The sequence below is a fragment of the Cryptomeria japonica genome, chromosome 8, assembly GCF_030272615.1.
Source record: "Cryptomeria japonica chromosome 8, Sugi_1.0, whole genome shotgun sequence".
In the NCBI taxonomy this organism is placed as follows: domain Eukaryota; kingdom Viridiplantae; phylum Streptophyta; class Pinopsida; order Cupressales; family Cupressaceae; genus Cryptomeria; species Cryptomeria japonica.
This window is the reverse complement of record NC_081412.1, coordinates 27,813,668-27,824,621: the sequence shown is the minus strand read 5'-3', so window position 1 is coordinate 27,824,621 and position 10,954 is coordinate 27,813,668. Positions and strand designations below refer to the sequence as shown.

Sequence of the window (10,954 nt, the reverse complement as noted above, 5' to 3'; positions counted from 1 at the left end):
AGTCACTCACCTTTTAGTTTTTTTGCTTCATAATTGACCCATTTGTGCTTGACTATTGGGGCATTTATGCACAACTACTAGATCATTTGTGCATAAGTATTGACAATTTTAAGTGTACACCTTAGGATTTGTGGGTGCGCGAAGTTAGCTATATTGACTATTGATATGCTTCCTATAAATAAATTTAAATTGAATAGAAAGATGAATGTAAGCTCAAGATCTTATTGGCTCCCTATCATTTATGACTACTTAAATAGATTGTTGAGTAAAAACCTTGATTACTAAATATGGGTTATTACTAAAATCATTGTATTTTAGTTTCATTGTATAAAAGAAAGATTAAAATGTAACACTTTTAAAATATAGAATATTTATTACTTTACAAAAGTCTAAGAGTATATTTTATGAAGGGTCGAGGTTAAGTTTATTTGTTATTGACAAATTTGGTAGAATTGACAATTCTTAGCCTTTGGTTCTATGTATAAAGAAGTCAATTTTTCATGCATTCTATGTTAGATATTAGAAGATAATTCTTTCTTATTTAAATACATTTTTAATATATTGTGAAAGATTCAAACTGGTCATCATTTAAGTGACTATACAACAGCTCTACATTACATCACTTTTGACTATTTAAATACTTGATATTGATGTTACAAATTAAACTAACCTATACATTTTCATAAAATTTTATACTTTCAATAAAAAATTTAATTACAAATATATAATTAAATTCTATTGATTGTGGATATTAGAGTTGTAAAATCAGAAGGTTATTCATTGTAAAAAGGAAATCTTGATTTATTAGATACTTAAGCCCTGGATTGTGGTTAACTTTTCAAACACTCAATTATATAGTTGGTAAAAGTTACACTCTTACTTTGTTATAAGATTCCTTAAACAAAAGAATACGTGGTTATCATGGGAAGGAGGAGAAAAAGCTCTGATGATAATCTAAATAGCTTTGATTGCAATGTATGGTGTGGACCCAAGAGAACATATTTTGAAAAACATGCATGTCCTTTCTTTGTCCTTTCTTAAAGTATCGTATCATATCCCCTTGGGTTAAGATACACCACCACCCTTCCCTTTCAGAGCATTGACAGACTTTTACTAATGCATCTACCATTTTGTCATTTATGACGTCTCTTCAGTATGTTTGAAGAGACTGCTAATATTGGCTACAGTTTTATTGATTGATTTCTTATTCTATCTTTTGGGGTTTGGAATGTAGCCCTTCAATGACAAGCATAGAAACCTATCATCCCCCTTTCTCTTATTTTCATTTATAGTAATTACATTTCTGGTGTTTCACTTCAGATTGGAAGTGATATTAAAAGGATCGTATGACAGCATTGGGATAGAAAGCAAAAGTCACTGTTTTTTAAGAGTCCAATTAAATCTCAGCGTTTTGAATAAGGCAATTTTGTTTTGGCCAAATCACGAAGGTAATTTAGGTCTTTTTTTTCAAGCGTTGTGTAAATTTTTTAACGATGTCACATGAAAAACTTTTGATCTGGAGAGGCCACAAATGGGGGACCTCATCCCCATTTAACAGAATTAAAGCTCAAACCATGAGCACATTGGATTAACGAAGGCAAAAGTCTACGATCATAATGACCCAGCGGGGGTTTGAACCTTAGTGGCTACAACAACAACAATACCACTTAACCAACACTATGTGAAAAAACCGGTCCCTTCGTTAGGTCATAATGGACTTATTAAAACCCCAACTCCAAATTAAATTAAAGTCAAATTCAAATGCATGACCTTGTGTGCCACTTCAAACAAAGAAATAAACCATTTATACTCCACCCACAATAGACTACAAACAACACATTTTAATGGCCAATATCACCAGTAGAAATTCTATTACTATTATAAGGAAAGACACTAACTGCTTAAAAAATGTTTTCTAAATTATATCCAAGTATGTGGCTTCATAAATTTTTGCGGAACTTAAATTAAGTACATTCAAGCTCTATCATGAAACATCATCTAGGCTTTGTTCCAAGCTTAACCATGTTTCAGAAAGTTCAACTGCCAAACTCCAAGTGTCATCAATTTATTTGATTCTTATATGTAAAAGACAATTCTAGGTCTGATTCAATATACAAATTGCATGTTGCAAACTCAGAAATCACACTCCCATGTAGAATCAAAATTGACTGATTATATATTTTCCAGTAAAACAATATATAATATTATTTGCAGACTTCTAACTTCATTCGGCAGCATGTTCCAATATAATAATGATTTTAAAAATAAATGAAATTTACTTTATAAGAGGATAATGTTTCAATTAATTGCAGGTACAGAGAGGACTTGCACTATTTGCAATCTAAACATTTCATATGCCTTCTTTCCACAAGCTTTTCATTGTCAAGGAGCAGATGTTAATGAAATATTTTATCCAAATATTTATTTACAAGCAACTAATATGGTTGGCATCCTCCCAAAGCTCAGGCCATAAATTCAATCTTTTGTCAATATCCTCAAAGCTACTACATAAACAAGCAATTTCCAAATGCAAAAGATTCCTGCATGCCTGATCAGTATTACCAACATCCACATCCTGTGAAATATTAATTAATCTGAAAATTTTCCTTTGTGTACTATTCAAACTCAAGGAATGATGTTTCAATTCTAGAAAGCAATATCACAACTGGTAAGTAACATGAAATTTACTCTCTTTTCCCATTTAAATAAGCCAAAAATGAGATTCCAATTACGTTTCAGAATAATCAAAATGTGCTAAGCATCTATATTTAAATTAACCCTTGTGCTCATGTAAAACAATCATGAAATTCAAAAGAATCTGCTGCACTGAAGCTGAAAATTTTTAACTTCACTATTAAATATATTAAACTTCTGTAGTCCACAAGGCAATTTGAACTTCATCTCAAAAATTGTGAATCAGTTGAGAAAATATTATACTTGTGTAGACTGACATAGCTCCTATCTAAAACATTTTTCTACAGACGACCATGATAAAGACTTGTGGTACAAAGAAAAGGGATTTCTGCAAATGGAGATGCAGAAACCCTCAGAACAGAACATGCATAACTAGTCTAAGAGAGACTTCCAATTTTTACACAACCTCGAATTAATGGGATCAACCAGTCTACCCAACAACTCATTTACATAACATTTACATAATTTACAGTTAGTTTGGCTCTATCTCAACTGCTCTACAGCTTGTAAATTGCAATTTTGACAGAAATTGTCTCAAAAAATGGAGCACACCATAGGCACGGTGATGCCATGGGACTGTCAATATCGAAGGTGGAGCTGCAGATAGGCAAGTGGTAAACATAACAAAGTAGTGCAAGGCACCATGTGCTGTGGGTTCTAATACAATGAACTACCTTGGAGCTGGTTCTGAACCTTGATTGCTTAATGTTGGATTTGATCCAATAGTACCATTATCTGGAGGAGGTCCCACACCCCACTTTCCTTCTGATTCTGAAGGTTCAATGACATGAACTCCTCCATCAGTCATTCCAAGAGCAAACTGATTTGGTTCAGATGGATGTGATGCAATTACTAGAGGATAGACACTGCATGAAGAGTCAAGGATACATTATGATTAAATCATAAAATAATTGATCCATATATCACTTAATTTTGCCTCCCTGAGCCAACTTACCCATTCATGCCTGAAGCTAAATATGCAGAAGGTGCAATACGACAGCGTGGCCTCAAGCTCTCAGCATCAAATACACCTACTGCACCATCACAGAAGCCTGCAAATACTAGGAGGCTGTCACATGAATATATCGCACTTGAAATGGGAGCAGATAGAGAATCGTGAGGTGTCCACTGTAGTGCAAACAAATGTGATATCAGTCATACGGTCATATACAGAAGGTAGCTAACATCATAATCACTCACTAAATTTGAATTCTCACTGCTGACAAGGTCTTACATAACGCAAACGGTCGAACTTAGAAGCATTATATATAGCAAGCTGGCTCTCATGAACAACCAACAAGTGAACTTGATCATTATGGAACTGTACTCTTGTATCCCCAACAGGTGGTGATGATCTTCCTGGCTGTACTTGTATAAATTTTGATTTTTGCTTCTCCCATCTATCTATGCTCCAGAAACATAGCTGCCAGAACATTGGCCACACATTTATTAATTAGAATCTATAAGAATGTGAATGTACAAAATGGGATGACAATGGATCTATGAAAAAAAGGCATACCTGGGCATCGGCCCCAGAGGATACCAACACATTCAAAGAATGTGAAAATGCCAAACCTGTAATTTTCTTTTGGTGGCCCTTAAGCTTTGTTTTTACCTGGTTAGTTCAAACATTTGAAAAGACATAAGTTAGAGGCTACCATTTTTAATGATGCACTAAATGGGAAAGAAAGAAAATGTCACTTATTGAGAGACTCATCAATAGCACCTCATCAACTCGAACATTGTATATCTGGATTGTTGAATCTTCCATCCCAATTGCAATGATATTATTATCCTGGGGGTGAAAAGCCAGAAAAGTAGCTGCAGGAGGAGGCGCCATGAAAGTAGTCATAACCTGTTAGAAACACTCATTAGCAAGCGTGCCACAGAATATTTACTTCTCAAAACCTTGGTTAGAAAAAGGAAACAAAAAACTCGATAAGGAACCAATATAAGAATATAACTTCTAAATTGACCAGCTCAACAGTCATGTTTGCAAGGAACATATTTTGAAAATTCAAAATCCCCTGGTTCTAAAATTGTAGCTACAAATACAAGCAAATTTTGCAATTAAAAAGATGCACCTTGAATGTCATCATATTAAACAAGGAGACCTTTCCACCAGAGGCAGACATTACATAGGAATCATTCTTAGACAAAGCTATGCAAGCATCAACTTCTTCAGGATTCGTGCCACCAATATCATTAGTCATAACAATCCCACTAGCTGGCTGCCACATCTGCGGTTGAATGTTGGCAGTAGACTGCAGAAGAGATCACAGTCTTAGTCACTTAAAAGATAATTTTCTAAGAAACATAGAGAAATTATTTCGGCATTAAAGAGCATCACCTTTCCAGATGGATTCCGCTCATTCCGTGGCCATTTCCACAGTTTGTGGAGTGCATTTGATGCCAATGCTAAAACGGAAATACCAGAATTGGTGTATATCAGTCTTGTAACCTGCAAAAAACAATAGGTTACTACTTGTATCAAGAAAATAGTATAATGTGAATTCTACTTTCATTATATTTTTGTGACAAAGATGAAATCTTACCTTGCTTGAATGCATCACATCTGGTAACCGGAGAGACTTACACTGCACTTGATCAGTAATCTCAGTCAATTTCCAATTCTTGTTCTTGTCTGTCAAATCCTCTAAAAGCCTTGGCTTAACATCTGTTGTTCGATTGCTGTCTATACTATTCTGCATGTCTCAAATGTAAAAATTTTGTAAGAATCGGGACAGAAAAAGATAATGGAATATTGGTTGTTTCTTTTTATTTAGAGACTTTAAATAACTAAAAATATCCTCCATTACTATTCAAAAGAACAATCATGACTCCATAAGCCGTTAAAAATAAATTCTTAAGTAAATTCCTTACAAAGCCATTCATAGACACCGCTGGTGGAATTCTCTCTGTGCGTTCCATTGCACCAGAATGGGCACTGGGTGCATTTACTGCAGCAGGCATAATGTTTGCAATTGGAGCCTACAGAGTAAGAAACACTTCAGCTAGAATTTTTGGTTCTGAAAATCAATATCTGGGCATGTTAATGCTAAATGGACAAATATCATCAAGATTCTACCTTTGCCTCTGTAGGAACCCTAGTTGCTTCAAAGGCTCTACTCTCCAACATACGAATTAAGCGAAGTCCATCTGCATTAGCTAATATCTTGATGCCATTATCACTTGTTGTGACTGCTAGCAAGTTACCATCTTTGTTGAAACGAATGCGTGGGCTAGCCTGAAGTTTGTGACAATATCATATAAAGAAAAATGCATTGAGATATGGACAAGAAACCTATAACAACAAAATTCTGAATTTTAACAACACCAATATTTATATCCCCTATCAAATTGAACCATACTGATACTTATAAATGATCATTAAATTCTTACTTGTAAACCACCCTCGGCCTCAGTAGTTGTCAAAATATTAATGTTATCCATATCCCAGAACTTAATTAGAAATTCATCTCCGGCTGCCAAGAAGCGATTCTTTGTTGTATCGAACTGTACAACACCCAAGGAACGCTTTCGGAAACCAGAATAAGTTCTCTTAATTGCTCCTTCACTTTCATTCCACTCAACCAAGAACGATTCACCTTCTTTACTTGTTCCACAAGAGAAAAGCCTAACAGAAAGAAAATTGAATGAATTTCAGAAAAATTATCAACATACAACAAGCATAGATAATTTTAAAAATCTAAATAAAGATCTTCATTACCGTGTTCCATCAGCACTGTAAGCCATTGTTGTGCACCATAGCCCAGGGGCATCATAATCAACTCTAGATCCCAAAAGATCATACAGCCAAGCTTTGATCTTTCCATCAATGGCTGTAGAGAAAATGAACTGTATGCAAAGAAAAGAATAACAATCAACCTATCTTCCACATACTCAAGCACTGAAAGCCATGGCCATTGACTCAACATTAGGTGGAAATCAAACACCAAAGCAAATAGCGATGAAAAGATTCTTAAATATTCAATTGCCATGTCACTACAACAATCAGGTTTTCAGAAATGAAGTACCTGGATACTTTCTTTGTGGTGAGGACAAACTGAATATACAGGTGCTTCATGGCCTTCAAATGTATATTGTTTTCGACCAGCTACTGCATCCCATACCTACAACATAGGGAAGAAGGTTCTAACTCTGATCTCACATAAACTGGATGGCAATAATTAGTTGAGACTTGATATGTCTGACAGATTAGATTACCTTGATAGTCTTGTCATCCCCACATGTGATAATGCACAGCTGCTTTCCAGGGTGAGAAAATGCAATATCATTCACACCTCCAACGTGTGCATCAATCTGGAGGCATTTTATGAAAATAAATAAATACTACTGATATCACAAACCCACAAACTGTGCATAATATAAGTTCTTTAAGCATGCAAACAAACCTCTAGATGCTGCCTCAAATCATTTGCCCCTTGATAAGAATATATATGGACAATATGCTTAGAAAAGGCAACACCTACAAGACAAATGTAAGTGTGTTAATATATCAATAGAAAGAATCCTGACCCAAGCAAATACAGGTCAACTTGAAACAATAACATTTGCAAGGGGTATTTAGTGGCAATGCACTAAGGTCGGGTTATCTAAGCATTTTCCTTGAGAATACAAATAATGGACTCACTTACCAAGTACTTGTCCATCTGGGCTCCAGATACAACGGTTCACTGATACAGCTGGATCTTTTAATAGGGCCGCCTAAGACAACACAACAGAGAGAATATATAACATTATTACCTAAAAAAACCACAACAGTATCCTCTGTAGTAAAAACAAATTCATGTAAAATAAAAAATTCAAGCTTATTAAACTATGCCTACCTGCATTGGCATTGAGCAGGCAGAAATGTCCCAAACTTTAAAGGTCCTTTGAGCTAACTTTTCCCTAGATGCTACCTCCCAAATTGCAATGTCACCAACAATTGTTCCAACTGACAGTTCAAATCCACAATTAAAATCTCCAAACAGGACTAAAAATTTCTCAACTTACAAAACCAAAGTCACATTTTCCAAATTGAAAGAGGAATTCTCCTTAATGTGGAATTACCTAATAGAATTGTTTGCTGCTGAGGATGAAAATCCATACTCATGACATTTGAACCCTGATTGAGGGTTTTTGCCACCGTCTTGGGAAGGTCATCTTGTGAGTACATGGTATGAGGACCCGAATAGTTCACCTTAAAAGAAAACAGTAATGCTAAGTTTCAGCACTTAGAAGGACAATTCTGTGTTACTAGCAGTGAACATGTAGAGCAAAAAATAAGTTGGAAAAGATAAATTACACACACCTCATCAGATTGTCCAGTTCGAAGAGGTTTCATAAGATGCTCAGAATCAGCAGACTGATAGTCAACTGCAGGACCATTTGAAAGTGGAGTTCTAGGCCGTTTCAGAAAAGCAACTGATGCAATTAAGTGAATTAGAAAATTGAATTCTCCATATATTGGAATATCACTTAGAAAATCAGATAATCTTTCACTTCTTTAGAGATATAAAATAGACAATGTAATCCGATGCAGCTCATAGGAAATAACAGTTATTTCCCATGCCGCTGAGCTTGTGAATGTGTATCTTAATAAAAATCACAGCTTATGTTTCCAACAGCCATCTTTTGGGATATAGTCGGTAAATTCACCTGCATTTGGCGGTGGTGTAAGAGAGACAGGCCCAGGAGCTACTGCAGGGTGTGGAGCAGAAGGATTTTGACTTGCCATCCACCCCAGAGAACTAGCAGAAGGAGCACCCGTGGGTTGAAATGGCTGAATTCAAATTGCATAAAAAACTTGCCTTGTTAAGATCAATAAGAAAAAAACACTAGACCCAAAGATATAAAAAGGTTGCTAAAATACAAGAATTAAATGAGAGATGTACCAGCTGATTCACACCATGGGGTGCGATAGGAAAGGTTGCTCCTTTTGGGAGTGCCCCGACAAGAGGGTTATTTGAAGGAGTTGGTGCTCGAGCTCCATTAGGAGGTGCACAAGTATGATCTACAAATAGTGTCTTTATATCAGGATTGGGTCGAGGGTTCTTACAAAGCTGATGCTGCCAGTTAAGACTAAGACAGAGAAAGCCGATACCAAAATTCAGTATATAATAACTTTAACTAAATCCCTGTTTCACAAAAACACTTTCATATTATATGTAATTCAGCAAATATTACTCAACCTTCTCATTCCACTTCACTAGCTAAAACATTGTGAATCCCTAAACCAAGTCGGCTAACCACAACTTACCTTTGATTTATGAGAGTTCTGAGACGGGAGGCTTTAAGGCCAGGAAATTGGAGCTTGTCACGAAAGTGGGGATTAGCCTCTATCAATTTCTTAAGTTCCATCAGCATAACGTTTCTTGCAGATTTGGACTCCCCATATTTAGACAGCTGCTCATTTTCCCTGCATGAATCACACTCGTATTCTTCAAATCCAGTGTTTAAAATAATGCAACTCCTTACAAGCTTCAAGAAAAATCAATAAAAAATAAAACCTTGCTTGATATGAATGCTTTTGTAAAAACAAGAGGCTTCAATAAAATGCAGTCGCTTATGCCTCGATGAGAATTTTAGTCCAGATAATACCTATTTATCTATTGTAATTTATATCCAGGGAAAAAAATCAATTTCTCCAACCCACTATAGGAACACCCAATTCTAAAGACCAGTTGAGAAAATGAATTTATTATTACAAAAATGACACTGAAGCAAAAATAGTACCTGAAGTTTTCCAGAGTAAGAAGCTGTGTGATCTCCTTGAATAGCTCTTCATTGAAAGAAGAAAATACTTTGAGATCCTTCACTAGTATGTCCACAGCCTTTGCCCGATCTTGTCTAAAAATACACACAATCTAGAATCAGTTTTACATGACCAATCAAAACCGCCATCTTTCAAAAATTCTTAAATATCCAAAACTCCATCTAAACAAAAGTTACGGAATCTTTAATACAGTTCCCCGAAAGACATCTGAAAAAACAAAGATACAACATTTTCCAAACATTTTTTATATATCTAAATTATTTTCTAAGAAGATAAATTTCTACAAAAATAAAAATTAAATATTATTTAAATAAGAATTAACCCCAAATATAAATATCTAAAAATAAATTAGAAAACTTACTTGTCAAGTGCCTCTAGATATTTCTGTTTTCTGATCTCAAAGAAAATTTTCATGGAATATCGATTGTCATCCACCTTTGTGAAACCAGACAGGTATCTTTCCACCTCTTCCCAATCCCCTGCCTGTACTTGATCCTCAAAGTACTTCATGTTGAAAAAATACCCAGATTCTTGCTCCAATCTATAATCATCCAAAAACCCAAAACATCACAACCCAACAAAAATGGATTGATAAAAAACAAGCACAAACAAAAGAGAAACTATTAAAAGAAAGGTGGGTATCTTTTCTGTTTATAAACTTACTTGTGTACAGTTTCCTTGAACTTCTCTTCATCCAGAAACTGCAAGATTAGGAACACCAGTTCCCTGCTCAAAGAAGTCATGTCTGCTCCCCCTGCCTCCAGTGCAACAAATCCGATACACCACCCAGATCTATATATATCCCTCACAACCACCTAAACCCAAACCCTAATTTGCTCTTTAAACAGATCAATAGGGCACTAAAATCTGCTACCAGTGTTGAGATAAAACAACTCTTTGTACACTTTGGAGACCTGGCAAACTTCCTCTCAGAGCGATCTGAATATGGAAACCGAAGTCTTCTGCCAGAGACTAAAAAACATGGTCCGAATCTCTGCCACAAGTGTAAGTTAACACTGGTTTTATCTCATTCACCCATTTATCTATGCTTTTAGATGCTGCTGCACGCGTCCTTCCCTAGGACAGAGAAAAAGAAACAGGAGAGCCTGTCGATACTCGAACAAAAAAATCAGGAGAATGAAAGCCAAAAAGAGAAGTATATATAGGGGCACAAAAGTAGATGGCAGCACCCCCATCAACATGAGCATTGAATTGCCTATGCAACGACAAAACACAAACAAAAACACATAAATTTTTTAAAAAGGAAGTAAATAATAGATAAACAAAACATGCCTTAAACCAAACAGTACAGTACAATGCCTCTGCCTGTCCAATCGGCATTATTAGAGATCGTGGGTATAGTCTCTTTTACACACGGGATTTTTAAAACAAACACCCAAATAAAAAAAATCCCATGATAAATCTCCACAAAATAACTACTGATCTATCTTATCTCTGTATCATACACAGGTTAATTAT

General features: G+C 35.4%; 1 protein-coding gene across 1 annotated transcript; it reads right to left on the bottom strand.

The window, feature by feature from the left end:
* Window positions 1–2,827: 2,827 nt before the first annotated feature.
* Window positions 2,828–10,629, bottom strand: LOC131078553 (protein TOPLESS-RELATED PROTEIN 2). Its single transcript, XM_058016276.2, has 25 exons — window positions 10,139–10,629; window positions 9,837–10,016; window positions 9,436–9,549; window positions 8,960–9,118; window positions 8,595–8,781; window positions 8,359–8,482; window positions 8,012–8,124; window positions 7,771–7,900; window positions 7,545–7,654; window positions 7,353–7,422; window positions 7,110–7,183; window positions 6,922–7,017; window positions 6,732–6,827; window positions 6,425–6,552; window positions 6,097–6,331; window positions 5,783–5,941; window positions 5,578–5,685; window positions 5,250–5,399; window positions 5,045–5,155; window positions 4,779–4,958; window positions 4,421–4,549; window positions 4,214–4,309; window positions 3,929–4,117; window positions 3,650–3,822; window positions 2,828–3,560 (listed from the first exon to the last, which is right to left on the bottom strand). The coding sequence occupies exons 1-25, from the start codon at window positions 10,216–10,218 to the stop codon at window positions 3,365–3,367; spliced, it is 3,387 nt and encodes a 1,128-aa protein (XP_057872259.2). The 5' UTR covers window positions 10,219–10,629; the 3' UTR covers window positions 2,828–3,364.
* Between the last annotated feature and the right edge of the window lie 325 nt (window positions 10,630–10,954).